Source organism: Tupaia chinensis, unplaced genomic scaffold, assembly GCF_000334495.1.
Source record: "Tupaia chinensis unplaced genomic scaffold, TupChi_1.0 Scaffold000088_1, whole genome shotgun sequence".
Lineage (NCBI taxonomy): Eukaryota > Metazoa > Chordata > Mammalia > Scandentia > Tupaiidae > Tupaia > Tupaia belangeri.
This window is the reverse complement of record NW_006159550.1, coordinates 2,338,331-2,366,236: the sequence shown is the minus strand read 5'-3', so window position 1 is coordinate 2,366,236 and position 27,906 is coordinate 2,338,331. Positions and strand designations below refer to the sequence as shown.

Here is a 27,906-nt window from a genome sequence, read left to right as displayed (position 1 = left end):
GTGGTTTTTTTTTTTTTTTTTGGCCTTAGGGCACATGCACTTAGAGAGAGAGAGACAGAGACAGAGACAGAGGGAAAGTGAGAAATCACCTCCCTCCACCCAGGGGGCTGGCTACATTACATCACAATTCCTTAGCTCCCCTGCCTCCCCCTCCCCCCCATTCTCCTCCCTGGATCTTGGGCATATATGCACATGCTCCCGATGTGAGTTTAAGCCATTAGGTCTGGGACTTGAACTGCAGTCAGCCATGTGGGAATCCAGCAATGTAACCGCTACACCAACTGCTGACCTGCCAATATTTACTTTAATTGGTACATTTAGACAATTTTTATTTAAGTAATTAAGATATGCCATGACTTAATAATGCCATCTTATTGTTTGCTTTCTGTTTTCTATGTTTCTCTTTTCTTGCCTTCCTATGAGTTACTGAATAATTTTAAAATTCTACTTTGATTTGCTTGTTGATATTTTTCTTTTCTTCTTCTTCTTCTTTTTCTTCTTCTTCTTCTTCTTCTTCTTCTTCTTCTTCTTCTTCTTCTTCTTTTTGATGTATCTTTCTGTGTAGATTATTTTAGTGGCTGCTCCAGGTATTTTGTTATATATAACATAACAGAATAATCTGTTGGCATTGATATTTTACCAGTTCAGATGAGGAATAACAACCTTAGCTCCCTTTAAATCCTTTTTTCTCTCCCATTTATAATATATGTATCTTAAATAGTTCCTCTGCTTGATGCATTGTCAGGTAGCATTACATTTTTTGCTTCAATAATCAAATACAATTTTTAAAACTTATGAAAAAGATGCTATGTTTTATTCATTCCTATTTTTACACATTGTTTTAATTTTCTTCATCTGAGAATGCCTTGATTTCCTCTACTTTTCTGAAGAATATTTTTGCTAGATGTAGACTTCACAGTTGACAGTTTTTTTTTTCTTTCATTGCTTTAAAACTGTACTACTTCCTTCTGTACTCTATGGTTTCTAGTGAAAAATCCCCTGCCATTCAAATTGTTTTACTTATGTAGGAAAAATACTAGTTTTCTTTTTTTTTCTTGTCTGCTTTCAACATTTTTTATTTGTCTTCTGTTTTGAAACGTTTAATTATCATGTCTTGTGGCATTGATTTATGTGAGTTTTTTCTATTTAAAGTTTATTTAAATTGTTTCTACTGAACATTTATATCTTTCAGGAAATTTGCAACATTTTTTGCCATTACTTTCTTAAATACATTTTCAGTTTCATACTCTTTCTTCTCCTTCTGATACTCCAGTGATAAACATGTTTGCTCTTTTGCTTTTGTCCTATAGGTCCAAGAGTGTCTTTTAACTTTAGTTTTTCCTTAGTCTATTTCCTATTCATTGAAAGGTTTGTAAATTCTGTTGTCTTCAAGTTCACTGACTCAGTCCTCTGTCATCTTCACTCTGGTGTTTAGCCCACCAGTTAGCTTTTCATTTTGGTTAAATCTTCGTTAGATAATTTCAACATCTGATTTATCTTGACATTGACTTCCATTGATTATCTTTTCTCATTCAAGTGTGATTTTCCTTGTTATGATGAATGATTTTCAATTATAACCAGGAATTTTTGACACTATATTTCGATATGCTGAATCCTGCTCCTCTTCCTCCTTATTCTCCTTCCTATTTTTAAGCAGTCAGTTTCCCTGTTAAGGAATAGTGTGAATGCCAGGTGAGTGTTTATGACCTGCTTCCCACTAGGCTTCCCAACCCAATCTAGCAAAGTTGGGGTGTGACTCATACTGCCTCATTGAGGGTGGTGGGGTGAAAGTTTAGCTTTCCCCTTTGCCCTAGTGACATCTCCTCCTGAAAAGTGAGTCACCGACTTATACCATCATTTTGTCTTCAAGTAAGGCTGTGACCTCAGGTTCCTGCTTGGCTTCACTGATATCAGTGAGAGAATAATCAGAGGACGGGTTCACACCACTTTGTTGCTGCAACAGAGGGATGGAGGTTCTCTGATGAGACCCCTTGACATTAAGGAGGTTGAAGGTAGAGAAAACAGGAATGAAGTATCATCATGAACAGCCCTCCTTACACTAACTTGTTTAATTTCACTGTTGACAAATGGGGGTGGATGCTCAGCTGGCTTCTGGATTTCCAGAACATTATCCTGATGGGGTAATCTGAGTGACATCTGCTTTCCTTAGATGGGGAAGGAGAAATCTGTGCCTCCCGAGTCCAGTTGCTGGATCCTGCTGCCCCACCTAGGTCCTGCTTGGGACTGGGAAATCAGAGTACTTTTACCTGCTTCTTTTGGGGTGGGATAGAAGATGAGCTATTGGTATGACCCTCTTGAAAACATGTGGCATTGGTGGAGGGTTCTCGCATTGGTGTGTGGCCAGAGCAGGACAGGTATTGCTAAAGATATTTTCAGTTCAGTTAGACCACCCTTGTCCTAATCTTTGGATGGGAGGAACAGGCTTATGTTTATTTTGTCCATGTCTATTGGTCATTTGAGTGGGAAGATTCTGCAATACTTGGTCCAGGATATCAGGGAGTCAACAAAAAACTGTCTGTGATGTTAATTCTCATCCCCAAGATCCCTTGGGAGCCCTTCTTTTCAGCTCCCAGAATTTTTATATGCTTTTGTTGCCTTATGTTCAGTGTGTCTTATTTGTAAAAGGGAGGGCCTATGAAGAATAGACCTCCTCCATTTTGGCCACAACTGGAATTCCAAGGTATTGCTTTCCATGGAAGGCTTTTTCAGATTTCACCTTCTCTTTGCTGCTGGTAAAATAAGCAGTCTTTCTTCAGAAAGAGTCTCTCTGCCAGATTTTAGAGTAGATCCTATGCATGAGCTTAAATCACTTCTAGTCATCCTAAACGATAGTCTCAATTCTCATAGCACCTGTCCCTAGAGCCCTGTGGTATTAATTACAGTAAGACTAATGAGAAGACCTAACAATTTGTAAGTCCTTAGTATGTGCCAGGTTCAGTGTTAAGTACTTGCAGGGTGTTTTCTCACTTTAATCTCAGAGCTAGCCCATGAACTACATACTGTTAATCACCCTCATGCAGTAAATGAAGACTCTGAGACTATAAGAGGTTAAGCAATTTGCCCAAATCCCCGATAGCTAGAAAGTGGCATGGCTTTTCTAATTTGGTGATATAAACCAAAACCAAAACAACAAAAAAATGAAAACAACAAAATTATATACTTGTTCAAATTCAGGTAAGTCCCACTCTCAAAGAGTCTCATTTAGTAGATATAAGGCAATGTGGACTTTGGACTTGGCAACCTCAAAATTTGAGGTAGGAAGCTCCTATTTGCCTTTAGACCAATTGCGACTGCACTGAGGCATCTGTCTTCTCTTACGTAAGCTGACTCTCACTAATAAAGGATGGAGAAAATGAGCAAACCTCTTCAGGGATATGGATGTGCTCCTCTCTTCCAGGTTTTGCCTGGGAGAATGCCCCAAACAGTCTAGAATGTGCTCTATAGGGCGAGCTGTACATTACTGCTTCACCCTTCAACTGAATAATCACATCCACTGCAGAGTGGCCACTTGGGTGTTTTTGGAACGTTCTCTTTCATAGGAATTAAATTTGTGATTATCCTTAAAATATATGTCAAGTATTTGGATGTTTTTGATGTTATAACAGCTCTTTTTATGAAGTGCCAACTACCAAATACTTTAATAGTATATGAAAATAGTTGCTTTTCTCCCATACATTGTTTTAAACTTCTGCATGTAATTTTTAGGTGCAAAAACTTTAAGAGAAAATACAATCCACAGAGGACTCTAAAATTATAACTCATTATTGTTATAACACTTAGATGTTTTCCTTCATGGGACTCAAAATGTCATGCAGAAACCTAATTAAAACACTTATTATTTACTTATTTATTTTTGTTAATAAAATCTAATTTTATTGACAAAGACAACAAAATTCATTGACCCGGATGACAAGTTATCTTTGTACCACTGTTCATCAAGAATTTTTTCTTCCCATGATAGTCTATGAATCATTACCTGGGACCATGTTTTCTCCTTTAGACTTGGAGACCTAAGAGTTGGAATATTTTAAAGTTGGTTCTCACTAATTTGTAATATGTAATCGTCCATAGGAGGACAGCTAAACTGAGAATTATTTGTGCAATCTTGTTAAAACAATTCCTGAACAAGTTATTGGTTTAATTATGATTACACAGGAAATGTTTTAATTATTCCTGAAAATAAGCACATCCAAACACAGTAGGCAAAGAATTGATTTACTAATTGTAATCCATTTGTGTATATTACTAAAGTTTCCTACAGGCTACACGACATCTCTGGTTAGTTTCATGTATTTGAAAAAAGCAATATGTTTCATATTTTTCATTTACTTAAGCTGAGTTGTTACGTAGTGAGGCAATATTGATGAAGCTCCAATTGAAAAGAATGTCTTCCCACTTAGCAGGGACTGAAGACATCCTAACATCTTTCTTAAGACAATAACCAACTCAAGCCTTAGCAGAGGAAGAGAATTGAGTTTATGTTCTTGGAAACTGCAGAGCTCCACAGGGAGAAAGGGTATTACCCATGCATTTGATTAGTACATAAAAAAGTGAATGACCATATGCAAATCACAAGATAACTGTGAAAATAAAATCATTTCAGATTTTTCAATAGTAATTAGCCCTTTTCACCTTGTTTATTAAATACTTTTGAATAATTCAAAAGATACTAGGAAACAATAACCACAGAATTAATGTGAAAGAGAGTTGGTAGGACATTTGTAAGCCTCAGTCTAAAGAGCTAATAAGGAGAATGGAAATAGGGAAGAAATAATAATAAATAAGAAAATGCTTGTAATACCACAACAGACATGGATTATTGTATGAAATCCACAGTATCCACTAGCAAAGAGAACACAGAAAACAAAATGAAGTTAATATGTAATTGTTAAAATTAAAGACTCATATAAATAAAAATCAAGAGTTCTGTGTTTCAAATAGATAAATGGTCATTAAAAATTCTAAAAGCGCCCGTGTCCTTCCAAGAAGAAATAATACATTAAAAAAAAGTTAGACATTTTTGCCCAAACTATTTTACATGGTTCATAGAGCCTTATATATTATCATAACAAAAATTAACCTCTAAACAAATAAGATAAAATTTGGCACCCATGAGAAAAACTTTTCTTGTGTGAGTAGTAAAATTACCTTTTACTGCCTTGTTTAGTTCTGAAAATACAGAGACCCTTTCTCCTCATTCATTCAATTTAACAAATATTTATTGAGCATCATAATTTACTAGCTTCAGGACATACAGTGCAAAGAAAAGAGATAGAATTTCTGCTCTCACAGAGCTTAAAAATTGTCTTGCACACCTGTTTTAACCCAACCTATCAAATGAATCACTATAGCCAAAAAGTTCACACAGCTGTGGGAATATTTTATCTTTGGAATCTTTCAGGGCACCTTGTCTCATGAGCAGACTAAATGCAAGTTTCACAGTTGAAGAAATCAGATTCAGTGAGAATAAACAGTCCACATTTAACACTGTTTTTTGTTTATGTGTTACTGTTTTGATTCCTAAGTGCCTCACCTTGCCTTTGGATTTCCCCCTTTTTGAAAAGAATTATTTATTTAATTTTAAGGGTATTACCCATGCATTTGATTAGTACATAAAAAAGTGAATGACCATATGCAAATCACAAGATAACTGTGAAAATAAAATCATTTCAGATTTTTCAATAGTAATTAGCCCTTTTCACCTTGTTTATTAAATACTTTTGAATAATTCAAAAGATACTAGGAAACAATAACCACAGAATTAATGTGAAAGAGAGTTGGTAGGACATTTGTAAGCCTCAGTCTAAAGAGCTAATAAAGAGAATGGAAATAGGGAAGAAATAATAATAAATAAGAAAATGCTTGTAATACCACAACAGACATGGATTATTGTATGAAATCCACAGTATCCACTAGCAAAGAGAACACAGAAAACAAAATGAAGTTAATATGTAATTGTTAAAATTAAAGACTCATATAAATAAAAATCAAGAGTTCTGTGTTTCAAATAGATAAATGGTCATTAAAAATTCTAAAAGCGCCCGTGTCCTTCCAAGAAGAAATAATACATTAAAAAAAAGTTAGACATTTTTGCCCAAACTATTTTACATGGTTCATAGAGCCTTATATATTATCATAACAAAAATTAACCTCTAAACAAATAAGATAAAATTTGGCACCCATGAGAAAAACTTTTCTTGTGTGAGTAGTAAAATTACCTTTTACTGCCTTGTTTAGTTCTGAAAATACAGAGACCCTTTCTCCTCATTCATTCAATTTAACAAATATTTATTGAGCATCATAATTTACTAGCTTCAGGACATACAGTGCAAAGAAAAGAGATAGAATTTCTGCTCTCACAGAGCTTAAAAATTGTCTTGCACACCTGTTTTAACCCAACCTATCAAATGAATCACTATAGCCAAAAAGTTCACACAGCTGTGGGAATATTTTATCTTTGGAATCTTTCAGGGCACCTTGTCTCATGAGCAGACTAAATGCAAGTTTCACAGTTGAAGAAATCAGATTCAGTGAGAATAAACAGTCCACATTTAACACTGTTTTTTGTTTATGTGTTACTGTTTTGATTCCTAAGTGCCTCACCTTGCCTTTGGATTTCCCCCTTTTTGAAAAGAATTATTTATTTAATTTTATTTATTATTATTTTTATTTTTAAATTTGACTAGAGAAAGAGAGACAGAAAGCAAACCACCATATTTGGGAATCCAACTGTGGTCAGCCATATGGGAGACCAGTGCCTTAACCACCATGCTACCTACTGGCCCACTTTTGGGGTCTCTTAAACAGGATTTATTTTGTTTTAATCTTGAGGTTGCATAAACCTGAGAACTGAATTCAAAGTTTAGTTGGGCTAAATCATTGTTGTTTTCATTTTCTTTCTGCAGATATTTATTGAGGACAATAGCCAAAGATCCCTGCCATCATAAAGTTACGTTCTATCAGAAAGAGGCAGATGATCAATGGCTGGTATATGTGCAAACTCCTGTTGGTAAAGGGAACGTAGAGCAGCCTAGTGCAGGGATAGAAAGCGATGGGCTCAGAGTGACAGTTGAGATGCTGCACGTGGCAGTCAGTCAGGGTGCACCTCATCAAAAGAAGACTTGAAGAAGTTGAGGAAATGATCTGAACAGATTTCAGGAAGAAGGATGTTCCACACAGAGAGAACAGCTGGACCATGCTGGGTGAATAGCAAGAAGGCCAGTGGCTAGAACTAGGTCAGTAAGAGGGAGCACAACAGAACAGAAGGGCACGAGGAAGCTCAGTGACAAGGAGAGAGGATTATGTAGGTCCCCACAGGCCATTGTGAAGAGTGAAACAGGGAAAACTTCACAGAGTTTTAAGCAAGGAAGTGACGCAGTCTGACATGTTTTTAGAGGGTATCTTCAGCCGCTAGGTTGACAATATAGATGGTCCACAACAGAGTATTGTTTGACTTACAGTATTTTGACTTCATGGTGGTAGAAAAGTGATACACATTCAGTAGAAACTATACCTTAAGTATCCATACAACCATTCTGTTTTTTAATGCTCAGTATAGTATTAAATAAATTATGTAAAATATTTAATACTTCATTCTAAAATAAGGTTTGCATTATATGATTTACCTGACTATAGGTTAATGTTAGATGATTTTGCCCAACTATAAGCTAATATACTGAATTTTTAAAAATCCAGAAAAATTTTATTAAATTACACAAGACCATCAAATGTTTAAAGAAAAAGTTTTCAAAGCTCATTTGAGGTAAGAACCACAAATAACCACACACTCCAGTTTTGTTCAATTCCTCTAAAAGTTGAATCAAAATGCAATCTGGTTCCTCTGACTGGAAACTTCTTCCGGTATTTTCCTTAATGGAGCACAGAGGCAGAGGAGGTGAAGAGAAGGTCACTACTTTGAAGGTCTATGAAGCTTAAAATGTTCTGGCTAGAAACTTCAGCTGAACCAATTTTGTTTTCCATGGTGAAGTCTAACCAAACAAAATCTTGGAAATATGCCCAAAGAGCTTGTATTGAATATTTGAATTTTAGAAGGCAAAGAAGCAGAAGAATTGATTATTTTGGCAAAGAGCACATTGTCGCAAAGTGTTTCTTCACCCTTCCTAAGGTTTTTAGAAGTGTTGAAAATAACTAGAAGTAAACACAAGTGCTAGAAAGAAGCATTCAGGAGCAAGCTTCTTCCAGTCTGACATTTTCTAGAGACCTCAGTGGAAGATATGGGTAGCGTGTTTTAAAGGGAGACAGCATGTTTACTAATGAATATAAATAGCATTTCCTTATGGGCCATATATTTTTTCCAATAGGAAATGGCTAATCTCCTACGACATTTCAGTGGGTTGGAACAATATAGATAAATCAAATATAAGTCACCCTGTTTCTTTTTCAAATGAAAGATAAATGCCTAAATGGATTAGCAATCATGAAATATATAAGTATTTACAATACAGTACTGCTTTATAACACCATCTGCCAAAGAATGGTATTTACTCAGCCACTGATATGAGAACAGATTTTCTTCCACATTACGCAAGGAGGAAGTACATCGTAGTGTTAACGAGCATGCATTTTGTATTTAGCCAGCTTAAGTTCTAATGAAATTCTTCAGTTGACAAGCTGTGTAATTTTGATAAGGTTACTTAACCTCACTTTCCTCATTGATAAAATGGCATAATGATAATCCTGTATTTTAAAGTCATTTGGTCTATCAAACAAGGTAATATATGGAAAGCAGTCTGCTGAGTGCCTAACACATGAAAGTACTCAATAAATAATAGCTATTATCATCATTCCACTGGTCAAAATTGGACACATACACAATGAGCAGTTTCAAAGGATTTGGAACATCTGGACTGAATGCTTTTAAAGGAAGTACTAGGGAACTACAATCCCTTCTCTGGTTCAGAAAATAGGTCTTTATACTAAAATTGAGACACATGCTCAGTTTTGATGAGCTAGGTTATACTACAGTAACAAACACTTCACAAATGACAATGTTTTAAAACAACACAATTTTGTTTCTTGCATACACTACATGTTCATAATGGGTTGACAGGGCCTCAGCTTAGTGGAGCAGTCACCAACTCACACACTACTATTATCCTACAGTAAGAAAGAGACTTTGAAGGCTTTTTGGAAAAAAAAAATTCTTTTGTTTTACCTTTAATTGTACATCTTTACAGCATGCAAATGTTTTACTTTTTTTCTCCCTTGATTTGTTCTCCCTATATCCCATTGTCCATCTTCCTCCCACACTGTCTCTAATAGCCATAGTTGTGCTCCATGCTTTTATACTTTCCAGTCTTTCAGTTTCTTTCATACAGGGCAGACATTTGGTATAGAGTAAACGGGGGACATACAGTTCTTCTCTTTCATAATTTGGATAGCTTTCTTTAGCATAAAATCTTCCATATTCATTCACTTTCTGTCAAATGCCAGGATCTCTCTCTACCTCCTTTTTTTTTTTTTTTAGCTGAGTAGTATTTCATAGTTATCCATAGTGTATATGTGCCACACTTTTTTAATCCATGCATCTGTTCTTGGACATTTGGGTTGATTCCATGTCTTAGCAACTGTGAATAATGTTGCAATAAACATGGATGGGCAAGTATTTTCCAACTGAATGTTTTCCTATCCTTTGGATAGATATCCAGGAGTGGAATTGCTAGATTGTATGGTGATTCTAATGCAGGATTTTGAGTACTCTCCATATTGTTCTCCACGGTGACTGTACTAATTTACATTCCTACCAACAGAGTAGGAGTGAGACTTAGGGAGTCTTTAAGTGTTCTGGCAAGAAGGTGTCATACACATCCCTCCCATTAACAGCTCACTGGGATCCCATGGCCTCACCCAACTCTGAAGAGGCCAGGACACATATTATTACCATGATCTTGGAAGGCAAAAACTGGAAATTTGGTGGACAACACATATGACTATCACAGGGGCATACTCACAGTTGCAAATAGACTTTTGGGGCCGGCAAGTGGCATGGTGGATAAAGGTATTGGATTCCCACATGGCCTACCATGATTCAAGTCCCAGACCTGGTGGCTTGCGTTCTTGCTTCTCCTTTCTCTCTCTCTCTGTCTCTCTCTGGTAAAATTAAAAAAAAAAAAAAACACAATAATAGCAAATGGAATCAAATAAATAGATAATAATTTTTTTAAAAATAAAATAGACTTTTAACTTATAGACAGTGATACTTAAAGCACTCTAGTAAATTAAAAAATAATGAGTCAAAATTCATTAAAGCATGAGTAATATATGTACTCCTAAACTCTGTGTGGTACCAAAATGACACACGTTGCCTTGAGTTTCTGGGATGCCTAATCCCATAAACAGTGCCATAGATTGAATTCTTCTGTTAAAGATGTTCAGAGCCATATTTAATCTCTACGGCCTTTCTACTATTCCAAGCTAGTTTAAAATGGCTTTATCTGTTCTTATCTCACATCTAATGAGTTTAGTGTGTTCTAACTGTATGGCTCCATTTGTAGCTTTGGACGTTATGGCTGAGAGGTGCCATATAAAAACTATTGTTATTGTTATAATGATGAGTTCAATCACTGGAGGGGAAATTTTGAAATAACTTGGTATTGGAGCTATCATTATTTTCAACAAAATGAAGTTTGTCTTCTTATTAAACTAGTAAGCCTTGAAGATTAAATGGTATCTACAGCATGTATCTTAGCAATGTGCCAAAGAAATCAAAGTAAAAGCATTTTGATATAACATTTCATATATTATAAAACAGATGTTTGCTTTTAAGTATTCTCTATATTTTTAAAAGTTAACACTCAGAACTTTTTTAAAAAATGAGAACACCCATATTTAGTATTAAGTTTATTCTGCCTTGTTTCTAGGGCTGGCCAGCTATTTTAATTAATTTAACTCTTAGTGCTGATCTGTTGCCAATGAGCTGTGAGGTTGAGTGATAGGTTCTTTCATTGTTTTAGAAATTTATCATTAAGATGCGAGGTACCTGGAGTTCTGGAAAAAAGGATGGTCCCTTTCCTCATGACTCAGTGATAATATGTTCCCATGACTTGAATATTCATTATGGTGGCCCACGTGTTTTTGGCTACCTTTGTTTCCTGGAACTGTTTACATTATTAAGTTGGCCTGGCTTATAAAAATGTAGCTTGGACTCTCTATATACTCAGATTAGCTTGGGATGTTCCCACTGATTGGAGACATCCCCTTTTTTAGCCTAACAGAATAATAGAAAGTTTCTGAAAGGAGGTGAGACAAAACAGTCAGGCTCTTGTTATTGAAGGAGCATAAACCACAGATGGAAAACGCTAGAGTGCTAGTCTGAGATTGGGCCCTCCCTGTTCCTTGAACCTGATAACTTCCACAGAGAGCACAGTGAACGCATCATTCCTTTTGGTGTGAGTAGAGAAGTCATTGAAGAGCAGCATTGTCTAACTCAGGACCGTGAGAAAGTGGATATGTTGATAATGCTGTAATTCTGGGACTTCTTTAAAGGAGAGAGATGGCACGTGACTAATTCTTAAAGGGGAAATAGTAATGAGTACATATTATTTAAGAGATCTGGTAGAACTTCGGTCTAGAAAAAGGACAGACTGGTCTGAAGATAAAACCTGAAACTGTTCTTGGCACATTCTATTTCAGGACCCCTGAGTTTATTTTAAAACTGAAATAATCATCTCTTTGCCCCCCCCCCAAAAAAAAAGGAACAATGGGAATGGGTGGCAAAAAAAATGAACAGTGTGAATATGTGGCAAAGCTGGAATCCTGGAGCAAGACTCTCAGAGTGTGTATTTAGCTCTTCTCCTCACTAGTTCTGTAGTTCTAGAATCCCAAGCAGTTTACTTCCCCTCTAGTCTCTATTTCCTCTACTTACAAAATGGGGATAATAATAACCCTTCTGGTACTATCGTAAGAAATGAATGAATTATGTGTAAAGCACATGTAATCATGTCTGGCCCATAGAAAGTGTTAATAAAAGAAATGACATGTTTCCAAAGTTTCTTCCACTATAACTAGTTAAAAGTCAAGAGAATATAAAGCTAATTTCTGGTATAGGTTCTGATGCTGTTGGAGACAGAGTATTTATGTATAAGATATGTGACATGGGTCATCATCCAGCCACCTTTAGCCTCCCTTTTATTACCTGTAGGAAGGGAGAAGTGCCTATCTCAAGGGGGTATAATGAAGAATACATGGAAAAAAAAAATCAAAACATGATTTTTATATACATATGCTTAAGAAATGATTGATTTTTTTCTCCCTTTTCATTTAATATTAAACAACTATTTCCATGCCTGATAAAAGTTTTTATAAGTTAAAACTTTATCTTCAATCTGCTTTATTATTTTTTAAGAGAGATTTTTGCTATAGGGTGTGTATGCTGCTCACAGGAGAGACAGTGAGAGACAGAGAGACAGAAAGCAAGAAATCATCCCCCCCTCAGGGGTGATGGCCATGCCACAATCCTTTACCCTCTGTTAAAAGGAAAAACACTAAATGTTTAAATTATAAGTGATGATCCTTGTTGAGTTAACAGTTTAAGAACTTTTTGAAAAAAATAACAAACCCTTTAAACCTGATCATGATATATTTATATTATAGAATTAAGAACATGGGTTCTGGAGTCAGGCTAGGGTCTTGGTCCAGAAATCAGCTCAAGCTGTCTGGCTTTGGACAAGCTGCCTAAAGTCCTATACTTCAGTCTCCTCATCTGTGGAGCTGGAGTAATTATCGTATACAATTTATAGGGTTATGAGAAATTAAAAAATAACACGTGTAGCAACAGTATCAGGCAAATAGGAATGGCCTAAACTATCAGTTGTTATATGAAACTTTTAACTTGTGTATGTGTATGTGAATAATCAATCCTACCTAAAAGAAAATTTCAATAAAGTTAACTAAGGGAGAAATGTTGACACAGTGAATTTGAATTTAAGTTTTAAATTGTCAAGCAGCATTGTACAAAATGAATGATCTTTTCTAAATTTATATTCTTAGAAATGCTTCTTCCTGACATAAAATAGAAGATCTTTATTTTGATCATTTGGAATTAAGGGCTTTGAATATAAAAGTTAAAGTCGAGGTAGTGTAGTGTAGCGGGTCAGAGCATGAATCTGGAGGAAGATCACCAGAGTTAGACTCCTGGCTCTGCTGGTCTGTAGCTTCACCCTTGGCCAGATTACTTAGCTTCTCTGTACCTCTTGTTTTCTTACCTGTCTGGTGAAGGTACCTCCTCAATAGGACTGTATAAAGATTAAGAGTTAATATTTACAAAGCGTGTAGAACATTACCTGTGAGCTGGGAAAGTTTGCCAGAATTTGGGTTTTCTAAGTTTTGGTCTTTTGGACCTTTGTAAGAATTGTGTCTTTTGACTAGCCTGTGTGTATTTTTTCTTAAGTATCTAAGAAAGAACCATATAAATATTTGTAGCAGAAATAACAGGAGTTAATAAAAATATACAAATACGTTTACTAACGTGGAAGAAAAAGAAAAATACCCTTTTTACTCAGTTTCATCCTACTTTTTGTACTGATACACGTGATGGAACTAAAGAATTGTATGTCGAGCTAAAAAAATTCAAGTTTTTTCCTTCTTCTATAAAGGGAAAAGTTACGATTGTGATCCTTGGTCACAAAGGGCACATTTCAAAACTTCTCTGAACCAAGCTGTCCGTTTTTGTGGCTTACAATGATTGACCGAAATATTTCACTCACCTTCTATTTAGATAGAATTGAGATGGGCCAGCTTTTCTTCCCTTTTACACTATACGCTATTTATTAGCAAGATCTTTATCCATTTAAAAATTTATATCCCTTAGTAGCACTTTAGCACAATGCCTTACACATTGTAGAAACAATAAATATTTATCGAACAACTAAGAGAATGATAAAGTCATAATGTTTGGAAATTGTCAAAGTACAAGACTTACAGGGAATAGATACAACCTTTCAATATAGCAAGTCCTTTTTAGAGAAGGAAATTTTAAAAATGGCCCCTTCTGGAGCATGGATGTGACTGGACACTAATAACCAAAGAGGTGCATGAAGACGCACACTCTCCTGGTTTGGTACAGGACTGGAATATTAGTACTTTTTGCACAGTATATGCAGTTCCTCACTTGTAACACTGATAACTTAGAGGCAGTGGTCATGTGTTCTTGGTTTATAATAAGTTGTTTCGGGGTAGAAATATCTGGATAACGTTTTTCTTATAGTAGTTTGCATTACGTTATCAAATATAATTAAATAATTTCCCTAGTTGTGGACTGCAGAAGCCTTTCGACACAGGAAAACAATGATGGTAGTAACTTCATGAGTGATTTACATCTACCTCTTAGTGCCTCCTGTTGGAGTGTACATTGTTGAAGGCAGAGTCTAATCTTTGCTTGAACTTGTGCCTGTTTAAATAGAACCCAGATCAAATATAACCAGTGATAATATAAGAATTAAAAGATGTTATGCCAAAGAAAATAAGAAACTCTTAAGGAAACTTAAGACCTAATTTAAGGATTTCTGGTTTCTAAGAGCTAATCTGCAAAATTTCTTAGCTACATAGAACTTTAGAACATCTGAGTGTAACTTGTTCAAATTCCAAGCAAGGCAAAGTCCTTTGTCCTCCCCTAAGTTGTGCAATCTTATGGTGATATGACTTCCAAATGAAGCCCAGGGTATTTTGGCTCTTTTGTATGTAGTATCTCTTTAATTTCTTTTTTTTTTTTTTTTTTGTAACTCAGAAGTCTTTATGTATGAGTGCAAATATTATTATTATGTAAGTTCATAGATGTTGACTTTTTTTTGAGAGAGATTTTTGCTTTAGGGCGTGTGCCCTCTCCAGAGACACAGAGACAGAGAGATAGAAGGATAGAAACCATCCCCCCCTCAGGGGTGATGGCCATGCCACAATCCTTTCCCCTCTATTCTCCTCTTAGGATTTTGGGCACATACAAACACTCACCCAGTGTGAGTTTAAGCCACCAGATCTGGGGTCGAACCGCAATTGACTATGTGGGAGTCCAGCAACATAACCATTACACCATCTGCTGGTCCCCAACCTGCTTTTACAAATCTAAAATGCAGCTCACTTGCCAATGTCCTGGGGAAGTTGAGGTGTGAAATTAGCAAGTGACCAAGATGCTACTCAAGGTGTCTGGAGTGCTAAGTAATTACCCTAACAGAGAAGGAAACATGATATATATTGAGTGCTTACTCTGTACTAGGTGCTATTCATAGGAAGGAATGTCTTTAATCCTCACAGCTTTATATGGCAGGTACCACTGTCATGCTCATTTCACATGTAAAAATACTGTGGCACAGGTTCTGAGAATAGGCAGATACAGCCAACAAATGGCAGAGCCAAGATGTGAACCTGGACACTCTTATTCCAGAACCCATCATCTTTACTACATCTCGCTGTATTACTTCTCAATAACAATGACTATATAATCAGAAAATCTACATTTGCATCTCCTGTGTGCTTTTATACACATTTATTTATCTTCAAGTTTTTTTATGAGAGAGAAAAAGATGGTGAGAGAGAAAGCCAAGCAACCTCAATAGGATACTCAATAGGATCTCTGCCACAATACCCACTGCCAGTATCATGGCACACACATGTATTCATGCACATGTCTAGGATGTACAGGCCCACCTGGGAACTAAACACTGACATTCCTTGTGGCTTCCAGCATTTCAGAGAATTATGCTACTTCTGGGCCATTACAGCTGAACCACATTACGTAACCACCCTGGGCTCAGTGTGTGTGTATATGTGTGTGTGTGTGTGTGTGCACGTGCACGCACTATAGGGATAAAATGCATTATCGATGCAAAAGAATTATCTAAAATGATTGTGAGAATCAAATTAGATACTAAATATGAAGCACCTAGCCTCAAGCCTGTTATATTACAAATACTCACTAAATGGTAATGTCAGCTGTTATCATGTATCATTGAGAAATTGTGACAGGATATATACCTACTTTTGCATTTTATCAACTTCCAGCTCTTTAACTCTAAGTTCCATGAAGTTTAGTGGTTAAACATTTCAGGTATGTGTATATCCAGAAGTAGAAGGGAACAGGTTTTGTCATTTCCTAGAATCATATACAACCACTCCCTAGAGGACCACATGTAGTTCACACACAGTCACTTAGAAGTGGGTATAACCTACAGGATTAGCTTCCAACTTCTTATAACTCAGGAGACTCAGGGCCTTCATCACCAATCACTAAACCAGGTAGCCCCCTCCCCAAAACTGCATTTGAGGTTGTAGGTTTGGTACTAATTGATGCACTGAAAATTGCTACAGTGTGCTTTGTTTCAGTGCTTTTCAGTATGACAGCCTTTGTTCAAGTAGAAGAAAAAACCCCACCTTAGTTTATCCCTGAATGGCCATGACTCAGTATAAAAGAAGTTTTGAGTCCGCTTTCTCTTCCTTGTTCTATGAAGAACAAAGTCCACAGTTTATTCAAAAGTAAAGCTGCCCTATTTCCTACCCTCAGGTCAATGGATGTTTATCTGCTGAAGGCCAGCAGTATGGACTTTATTTTAAGAAAATACACTTATCTCCAAAATTATGAGCTTTAGAGATTAATTTTGCACTCATTTAACTTGCCTTTTTTGGACACAAAACATTTTTGATGCAATAGATTTTGGTAGAGAGCTTAGATAGTAGAGAAAAAAAATGCATAATCAACTTATTTTTAAAGCCTCAGCATCAGAGCTCTTGGAATAAATACAATTGACTAGGAAATACAGCATATTCAAATGAGGGCATTTAGGTGGTAAATGACTTCTAAATTTATATATACTGGCCAAAACTCTTCCCTGAATTCCAGACTTGCATAGCTAAAGACTCACTGATACCTCCCCTTGCTTATGTCCTAGGCACTCCAATTTGTATGTCCAAAAGAGAATTCCTGACTTCTTCTGCCATTGAAACTTGTCCATACAATTTATTCAGCCTTCTCCATCTAGTAGATGACCCTGCCAGTTGTTCAACCCAGAAACATGTGATTCTTCTTTGATTCTCTCTTTCCCAACTACCTTGGATCACATACCCACTACCTAATCCTTTCATTCTGTTGCAGGACACCTCTGAAATGCATCTACTTTTCTCATACTCCACAGGTACTGTCTTAGTCCAGACCACCATCATCTCTCTATTTCATTTGTAATATCCTCCAAACTCATTGCATTCTCTGCCTAGAGACAAGAATATTCCTCATTGTAAGTTTTGTCACTGCTTTGCATAGAGCTCCAGCTCAGAATAAGATCTCCCTTTTCTTTTCTTTTCTTTTTTTTTTTTTTATAAAATCCCAGTGCATTTTCTCTTCTGCATCTTCCTCCAACTTTGTCTAGTATCTTTATTCTATCAAATTATGTTCTAGTCATACTGGATCTCAATTCCTTGAACATGAAGGCTGCTGTATTTGTTTACTAATGTATATCTCAATCTGATACTTCAGATTTTGACACAGAATGATACTCAAAATATATATGCAGAACAAATTAGTGAATAAATAAACTCATTAATATGATATGGACAATATTTATTCCCATATCTTTAATCATGAGCAATCATTAGCAAATCTGCATTGAATGACAGAGCATGGACCATGGAATCCAAAAATATGAAGTTTTATTCTGGAAATATCATTTAGTAGACTAATTAATTAAACCTGAAACAAATCTCAATTTTCTTATCTGTAAAACAAAAACTGTAATAGTCTCTATGTAAATCAGAAAGTCCAAAGAGATAATGAAATATAAAACATTGTCTACAATCACAATAGGAAGGAATTCTTGCCATATTATCCTCATTTTGTAGGGACCATGAAAGGCACTAGAGACCTATTAGCAAAAAAGAAAATTAGAATTTTTTTGTGTGCCCCGCTTCCCAGAAAAATAGAAAATGTAATACACTATTTAAAGTAAGTGCTCTTAAATGAGATGCACAAAGTAGTATGTGCTACTTGAATGAGTGTTCTTGGCATCAAGGTCAAATGGATTTTCATTGTTTAAATCCATCAATTTTTTAAAAGCCTGCCATATTTTAAAATTTGTTTCATATTTGGATATTGTCTCATGAAATATTTTTGTTTCTAATTATTTTTTCTTACATGATGTGATGTTATCTTTTTATATTCTTCCAACCTTTCAGTTACAATAGTTACGCAAGTCAAGCTATTTTTGAATTTTTAGGCATCTCTCTGTTAAGGCCTCTTTCTCCTCCATCTCTGCCTTATTGGTGCTCTAAGTATGAGCTCACATCTTGGGACCTTTCTTCTCTGCATTTCGGGGTAGATCCTCACTATATACTAATTTCTTATTTATTTATATTTGCTCCTGTATTTTGCTGAGTCATCGTCGAGAAAGGTACTCAATAACCCTTTACTTAGTCTTTGAAAATTTACAAAAGTCTTCATAATCGTTTAATAATTTGAATGGATATACAGTTCTAGGGTTAAAATAATCTCCCTTTAGCAAGCTCCACTTCAAATTTTCAGTAGAAACTTGTGACAAGTCCTGTGCAGTCTAACTTTATTCATATACAACTCATTCCTGTACTCCTTATCACTACTTAGCTCCGGAATTGTTCACCACTTCTCATCCTCAAGGAAGCTTCTAAGACTTTTTACTGCTGAAAGTCTGAAAGTTTACGTGAAGATGTCACAATGTAAAGCTTTCATCCTTCTCTGTGCTGTATTCTCTGTAAAGTCTTTCAATCTGAAAGCATGTGTTCTTCTTCATGTGTTCTTGGAAAATGTCTCCTCCACTTATTTGTTGTCTTCTTTCTGGGATTATTATATATTTTATGAGAGCCGTTAGCTTTTTTCTTACAATTTTTTTTTTTGTAATTTATATTTTTATCCCTCCAGTTTTGGGGGATGTATTTTACTTTATTTTCTAAATTCCTAACTTCTTAAAAAAATTAAGTGCTAAATCTTTCTATTGTATATTTTGCACAGCATTATGTTCTACTTCTGTTCCCAAATATTTGTTTGTTTATTTATTTATTTTTCTCCTTTATGTAGTTCACATATTCCCAGTAATCTTTGGTTGATCATACTTATATAGAAAAAACATTTGGATATACAACTTGATTTTTTCTGTACTTGGAGATGTTTTCTAGTTTCTTTGGATCTACCCTGAATGAGAGATCTTATGAGAGTAGGCCAAAGTAGTATGACTGGTAAATTTTCCTTTAGAAGGAATGTTTGTGACACGGACAATGGAGCTAAAGACAGTTCCTGAGCCCCTTAAATATAGGAGTGAGGAGGGCTTTTTGCATTGGAGCACCCAAATCCATATTATATATTTTAATTTCCTTTGTAAAGCAATTGTGAATAATGCTGCAATAAACATGAATGTACAAATGTCTTTCCAATAGACTGTTTTCCTATTCACTGGGCAAATACCAAGAAGTGGGATTATTGCATCATATGGAAATTCTATTTGTAGGTTTTTGAGGAAACTACATATTGTTTTGCACAGAGGTTGTACTAATTTACATTCCTCCCAACAGTGTAAGAAGGTTCTCTTTTTTTTTTTTTTTTTTTTTTTTCTATAGGCTATAGGACACGTGTGCTTGCCAGACAGACAGAGAGAGACACAGAGACAGAAAGCAAGAAATCACCCCCCAGAGGGGATGGTCACGCCACAATCCCTTCTCCTCCATTCTCCTCTCGGGATCTTGGGCACGCATGCACACATGCCCGGCATGAGTTTTAAGCCACCGGGTCCGGGACACGAACCGCGGTCGACTACGTGGGAGTCCAACGACATAGCCATTACGCTAACTGCTGGTTCCCGTGGAGGGTTCTCTTTTCACCACAGCCTCATCAGCACGTGTCATTCTTTTTTCTTTTTTTTTTGGTCCTGGCCATTCTAACTGGAGTTAAATGATATCTTACTATGGTTTTAATTTTTGTTTCCCTTTGTTTGGAGAGGAGACTTTGAACATTTTTTTATATGCCTTTTGGCTATTCATCAGTCTTTTTTTGAGAGTTATCTATTTAATTCATTCGTGCATTTTTTAAATTGGATTACTCAATTTTTTATGGGCAAACTGCTTGAGTTCCCTATATATTCTGAGTATCAATCCTTGTCTGAGGAATAATTTGCAAATATTTCTCCCATTCTGAGGGTTGTCTTTTCACTAATAATAATTATATTGTTTCCTTTGCTGTAAGGAAGCTTTTTTTTTTTTAGTTTGATATAATCCCATTTGTCTATTTGGAGATTGTTGTCTGCTTGATAGATTTTATTTAAGAAATCTTTGCCTACTCCAATGTCTTCAAAAGTTTCCCCTATATTTTCTACTAGTAGTTTCATAGCGTGAGGCTTTATATTTAAATCTTTAATCCATTTTGAGTTGATTCTTGTTAATGCTGAGAGATAGGGGTCCAGTCTCACTTTTATGCAGGTGGATATCCAGTTCGTCTAGCACCATTTGTTGAAAAGACTTTTTTTTCCCTTCACTACATTGTCTTGTACCCTTTGTCAAAGATCAGTGGCTGTATGATTTGGGGTTTATTTCTGGATTCTCCCTTCTGTTCCATTGGTCTATGTGTCTATTTTTGTACCAGCACCATACTGCTTTATTATCCCTACTTTGTAATATATTTTGAAGTTGAGAGGTGAGAAGCTTCCTATTTTATTCTTTTAGCATAGTATTGTCTTTGTGATGGGTGGTATTTTATGATTCTAGACAGATTTTTTTATTTTTGAGATTTTTGCTGTAAGGTGTATGCACTCACTGGAGAGACAGAAACCTAAACATCAACCCCTGGGGGGCATGGTTACACTACAATCCCTTCTTCTCCATTCTCCTCTCAAGATTTTGGGCATGCACACACATGTGCCAAATGTTTCAAGCCATCAGGTCTGGGACTCAAACTTTGGTCGATCATGTAGGAGTCCAGATCCTTAGTCACTACACCACTGCTACACCACCTGCTGGCACGCCCTAGACAGATTATATATATATATATGTGTGTGTGTGTGTGTGTGTGTGTGTATAATTTGGTAAAGAATATCACAGGCAATTGCATCACATTGAATATGTAAATTAATTTGGTTAGAAATGACATTTTGATTATATTGATTCTTTCAATCCAAGAACACAGAATATCCTTTCATTTTTTTAATCTCATACTCATTTTTTTTGGTTGCTAATTTTATAAACAAAATTGTAACTTATTATCTTCATAGGCATTTCTTTGAATGCCTGTGAAGAATTTTCAAGTTTAAATAGTTTGTAAGTTTTTGAAAGAATATGAAAACATAGATATTATTTTGCCAAAAAATGTATGAACATGTGACTTATCTTGTTCACCTTTTTTTAAAAAGGAAGATCAGATTATTCATTCTCTCTAGAACTTAGATGTAAATAATTACTTCAAAGTTTTTCTACTCCTGGAAACAAATGTATTCTATGAAACTTTTATTTTCTTTGTACAAATCTTAGATTGGAAGGGGTCTCCCTGCTAAAAAGAATTATTACAGAAGGTTGCAAGAATGGATTTCAAATGGCTGAGGAGAATTTAGCTTTCTCTGAGACCTTAATATTATTTTACTTTTTCCCATTGCAATATGTATGTCTTTATCTTGGCAAGTCAAAAAAAAATTGCCAAGTAATATCATTCTACCAACCTCCATGTTTTAAGTGGTTTTATTCAAGTGCAAGGAGTTAAATACCCTTTGTCCTAAGCTAATAGCATAGTCATTAGTGTAGATCTGGAATTTGCAAGGAAAATACAGGATATAGTGGGAGTGACTCAAGTTGAACTCCCCTTTAGTTTGCTAGACCTGGAGAATTCCTTCACTTAGTCACTGCTTGGAGGTTAAAAGTCCAGATTTTTATTACTGATATGTATAATATGAATGACTCTAAAAAAATGCTAAGTGAAAGAAACCAGGCACAAAATGTTACATGATTCCATTTATAAGGAAGATCCAGAATAGATAAAGCCATCACAACAGAAAGTAGATTAGTGGTTGCCTGGCTTTGTGCAGAGGAAGGAGTGAAGCAAAATTTTTGAATATGTGTGGGGTTTATCTTAGAACAAGGGAAATGTTTTGAAACTAGAAAGGGGTGATGGTTGCACAGTCTTGTGAATGTACTCGATGTCGATTGTTCATTTTAAAATGGTGAATTTTGTCTTATGTAAATTTCACCTCAATAAATTTTTTTTTAAAGTCCATGTTCTGGAACCTAACAAACTTGAAACTGAATTCATATTCTATCATTTTCTAACTGAGTAACCTAGAGTAAATTATTTTTAATCTATTAACTTTAACTCTATTGGTAGTTAATATTTTGACCTTAAACCTACATTTCCTTTAATGTCCTAATATGAAAACAAAGATTACTAATGGTCAACCAACCAGACCAGATTGCTGTGAGAATTATACAAAATGAAGTACATAAATCCTTTGGTGCAGTGGCTGGGACATCCCAATTTCCCAAGAAGTGGTAGCTTCGACCACGACAATTCCTACTTTTGGTGTTAGCATCAGTAGCTGCAGAGGAAGCAGCAGTAGTAATGTTATCAGATGGTGAAGCTGAGCTGTGTAAAATACTTGATTCTCCCGGTTCAGATCTAAGATTACAGACCCTCCCTGAGATGCAGAAAGAAGCCACAAACAGAGTAAAGTAGGAAAAGAGAAGTTTTTCTCATAGCAAAGTGAAGATTTTAAAATTTTTGCTATAGGCATGTGTGCACACCAGAGAGAAACAGAGAGAGATGGTGAAGAAAGTGAAAAATCACCCCCAGTGGCGATGGCCACACTACAGTCCCTTCTCTTCCATTCTCCTCTGGGATCTTGGACCCACACATACATTATTTATTTGTTCTTCGTATGGGTTCCTCAAATCAAAAGAAAGCTGGGAATCTTTTTATGACATAGAAATATACTACTTCGTAAAGTTTCCTTGTGACTGCTATCTCCTTTGTTCTCCTGAAGCCTAATCAAAAGAAATGTAAAGTATAGTCAACATAAATACAACTTGTTGAATGAGACAATCAAGGTACAATTTGTTGAAACACCATGTTCTCCAATGTCCAGCTTGTCCACGGAGTGGAAAGTAAGAAGAGGCCATTAATGTTATGGAAAATGCATAGCCTTTGATGTGAGGCCATTACGATGGACACAGATTTTCATTTTAGCACTGTTATTAGCCATGTGGCCGTGAGCAAAATCTGAGCTTTTGGGGCTTTAATGTCCTTGTGTGAAGAATGGGAATAATAAAATTCATTTCCAACAGTTATTGAAAGTATTGCTTGAGTTATCCTGTGTGGAGTGACTTAGTGCTCAGCAAAATCTGAAAATAAATGTACTTTCCCCTTACACTGTAAGAAGCAAGAGAGCTGTTATGGCAGTTTTTGCAATTATAGTAGCCAGCAAATTGTGTGTGCTGTTATGTGTTAGGAAATGCTTACTTAGTGCTTTCTACACATTATCTCAATTAAATCCTTACCTCAAGTCTGTGTAGTACACATTATCATGCGCGGTTTATAACTGTAGAACAAAAAGGCTCAGAGATGTTAAGCAATCTGTCCAAGATGGCTCTGCCAGAAAGTATACGAGTGAGATCCAACCTAAGTCTCCTTGGCAGTAAAGCTTGCGCATGTAAGCTATTCTACCACCAAAAGTCTTGAACTAGAGTCTGGCCGAGATTTAGTTTAGTTGAGTTGCAATTTGTTGAACTAATCTTCTGAGAAACACAGTATATCTGTGGTCTTTTGGGCCTGGAGATTCCACTACTGTTTAGACTGCTTGTGACAGAAACAATAGCTTTCGAACAGGCCTGGCAAAGGCTAGGCATGTACCTGCAGCCCACTGCATGCTGATGGGAAGGTCAGATGTCCGTCGCTCAGCTGGATGAAACCGAGTCAAGGAAAACCACATGTAAAAATACATTTATTTCCAAAATGCTGGTGCATCTGCAAGGGTGTTAACTGGCAGTGATATTCTTGGCATTCATTGAAAACACCCCAGGCTGCTTAGGTAATTAATTTCCTAGGGTTAGTCATTAACAGGCTTCCTGCTTTGCTCCTTCTTTGACAGGCCCAGCTGTGAGATACAGCAAGTTCAAGATGTCAGAGGCTGAGCCACCTCCCCTGCTCGGGCAGCACACAACACACATCCTGAAGGAGGTTCTCAGATACGACGACTGGGCCATCGGGGAGCTGCTCAGGGCAGGAGTGGTGACTCAACACAAAGCCGAGTGACACAGGAAAAATGTTCTTCTTCAAAACCACAATCTGAATCTGCTTTGCTGGCAGAGGCAAATTGTCTGGACCCTTTTCCCCACTTCTGAAGCCACTGAAGAGATGATTTAGGGGAGCTCCAGATTTCTTTCTTGGTGTCTCCAGAATAGCTCTGGTACTAATGAACCTAGTGCCTTCTAAGTGTACCCCAGCTTTCATTCTCTGCCATTTTTTTAGATGATTTAATTGTGGAATTGTGGAATTTTTTTGAAAAAAATGTAATTTTTTTTTCTGGAAAAATACACTCCTCATTCTAATTATATTAATGGCCTAAACATTTGCCCCTCCGGCCCACACAGGCCTGAAAAATATCAGATCTTTTGACATTTTCTACTTGTACATAAAGTCCTCATTTAAATCTTTGTTAGGAAGTCAAAGCAATAAGCAGAATGACAGTTTCTGAGATTGATTTTAAACAGAATAACTTAATTTTGAGCTCATGAATCCTTTGTTAGTCTGTAATTCAAAACACGGACTTCACTGATGTCTGTTATTACTCAGCTCCATTCTCCCCTGTGGAAATGAGTATTTGCTTTATGTTGTATTTGTGTGGTGATTTCAAAATATGTGCCAGAAAATTGGTTTCTATCAATGCATTTAGGAGTGTAGGTGTCTAACTTGGGAGTGGGGTGGGCAGGAGGTGAGACGTGTGCTTATTTTGAGCCAATCCAAATGCAACAGGTTTTTAAATAAATGTTAGATTACTATCCAGGTATTAAATAATGTATAAATAAGGACAAATAGGAGAATCAAAGGAAAACATTTCTTTGTAATCTGAGCATGTCTTCTCATGTCTTAGTATCAAGTACTTTTCATTTGTCAGTGACTTTGAAGTATAAAAAACATCTTTGGTCCAGAAGGTGACAAGTGTGTTCCAGGATAAATTGTCAGTCAAGACTGCTGAGCCCAGGTACAGATCAGGGAATCAGATGACTCCAAAGTCAGCATTTTGGTAGGACCTCAAGTCTTGAGTTTTGGGGGCACATGTTTTAGAGCAATGTCATTACATACCAACTGACCAATGAAAACTAGATTACAGATATTCGTCTTTCAAACTGTGATTTAGAGCTAGTTTTCTTTTCATGTTCTTTTCTATTGGAATGATTTGAGTTATGTATCCATGCTGAAAGACCTAATGTGTTTTTAGATGCAAGATTCCAAATAAATGGAAAGCTTGTCTTCTTACAAGCCCTCTTAAGACTTTTTAGAATAATGCCTGCTCATTTTTGAAATAGTTGTTATCCTCCTTGCTTTGCTTTTTGTGGACATTTTATTCTGAAGAACTCCTGCTGTTATTCTACTAGTTAGATTTCGTGAATCAAAGGAGTGAATGGATGCTCTCTGTAGTACTTCCACCCATAGCTAATCCACATATCTGTACTGGGGAACACGCAATTCAGGCCAGAATTTTCTTTTATTCTTTTTATTGAGGGAGACTTTTGATACAGGGCATGTATGTACCAGAGACACAGAGAGAGACAGAAAGCAAGAAATCATCCCCCAGGGGATGTTCACACTGCAATCCCTTCTCCTCTCGAGATTTTGGGTATGCATACACACATGCTCAGCATGAGTTTTAAGCAACTGCGCTGGGGATTCTAACCGTGACCAACTGCGTGGGAGTCTAGCAGTGTAACCATTACACCATCTGCTGGTCCCCAGGTCAGAGATTTAAACAAAAATGTTTTATGTTTACATAATGAGAATAGGGACCAGCAGATGGCATCATGGTTACGTTGCTGGACTCCCATGTAGTTGACTACAGTTCGAGTCTCACACCCGGCAACTTAAGACTCACATGGGGGGTGGGGTGTGTGCGTGCATGCCCAAAATCCCAAGAGAAGATTGGAGAAGGGATGGCAGCATGGTCATCCCCCTTGGAGGGTGGTTTTTCCCTTTATGTCTCTCTGTGTCTCTCTAACTCTCCAGTGAGCACATATGCTCTATAGCAAAAAATCTCTAAATATATATAAAACATTAGTATGAAAAATGGTTGTATAACAGGGAACCAGAAAAAATTTCTTGTCTTGTAAGACAGACTAACCATTTATCCTACTGAATCAGGTAAATGACTTTTGCTAAGACACTGAGAAGTAACCTTTCGCATCTGGGCAACCATGTGTAGGAAAGTGATCATGCACAGGAACCAGAAAATGCCTCTAAAGTTTTTAAATTAATAAGTACAGCAGTCTTCAGACATAGCAGGGTCACCATGGGAACAAAGACTATGTCTCCAAGGTAATCATATATAAAAGTATCCAGATTTCATTTATCCAACTCGAATCACTCTAGAATTCTGAACCTGTTGGTCACTCAACAGAAAACATGTACTCTACCGATTGAGTGAAAAAAAAAAAATCATAATATTTGTAAAGCCTGGATGGATAATTAGTTCTGAAAGAAATACTGTGCTTACTAAATTTCAGGCAATATGCCCTAGATCAAGTTATACTTATAAACAAATGTGCTGTTTTAATTATCAGGACCTATTATCTTACACATCCCTGAAAATGAACACGCTACTAAGATACCATATGCTCAATTTCAGTTTGTGTTAAGGCCTGCCTTCTGGCAGGTTTGTGTCTGAGGTTGCTCTAGAAAATTCCCTGAAACTTAGTAGGTTAATGATTATGAAATTGGGAGTGTGTCCACAAGCAAATAGACTTCTTTCTTTTGATTTTTTTTCCTTAAACTTTTTATTGCCATGACTTTCTGGTTAATTAAGCATTATATTTCTCATCAAGTAGTCTGATGTGCTAGATGTTTCTCTGGCAGACGAGAAATGGACATTGATTGACTTTTTGTGATTATCCCAGTTAGCAGGCATGATCTTGTCTTTGACCCATCTACCAGAGGCTAGAAATACAATCATATTTAAGAAAACAAAGGAGGGCAGTAAGTAGATGGCATGGTGGTTAAAGTGTTAGACTCCCACATGGCTGACCAGGGTTTGAGTCCCGGACCTAGAGACTTGAAAATCACACCAGGCACATGTGTGTGTGTACTCAAAATCCTGAGAGGAGAATGGTGGAGAAGGAATTTGCAGCATAGCCATCTTCCCTGGGGGATGATTTCCCACTTTCTCTTTCACTGTCTTTGTATCTCTCCAGAAAGTACATAGGCCCTATAGCAAAATCTTAAGGGGAAAAAAAAAAAAAAAGGAAGAAAAGAAGAGGTTTTACAGAGGCTATTTTGTACTAGGACCTTGGGCTACTAAACCTGGATAACACACAAGGGAGAGTCTTTGCTTAAAGACTTCACAGTCCCTTCATTTAGCCCTCTTAGGGAAATTTGTACCCATTCGTGACTCACCTGGGTTTGATATTTCACCACTGACTATTGTGCCATGGTTTTGGCAGACTGTGCATTTAAAAAGCTTTATCAAAGAGTGTCTTACTAGTTACTCTTCACTGTAGCTCAGTGCTGCCTTTATCCATAAGTCTCATTCTCCTCTGTGCCTAAAAGGTTAGAGGATGAATGCCAGGCCCCGTGCTGAACAGGCTGTTCAATTTCCTGCTCACCCACTATTCTCAGATGTCAAAGGAGACTAGTGGAAAAATGTGTACACTTTTTACCTACTATACACTGAGCCCAGGCTA

General features: G+C 36.4%; 1 protein-coding gene across 1 annotated transcript in view; it reads left to right on the top strand.

Annotated features, from left to right (window-relative positions):
- Positions 1-25,505, top strand: part of SUGCT (succinyl-CoA:glutarate-CoA transferase) — a gene marked incomplete at its 5' end in the record, with an annotated part of 825,119 nt that extends 799,614 nt beyond the window's left edge. The window contains 1 exon segment of the mRNA XM_014585757.2: positions 24,105-25,505. Within this exon segment, the coding sequence (XP_014441243.1) occupies positions 24,105-24,268 (164 nt within the window).
- Between the last annotated feature and the right edge of the window lie 2,401 nt (positions 25,506-27,906).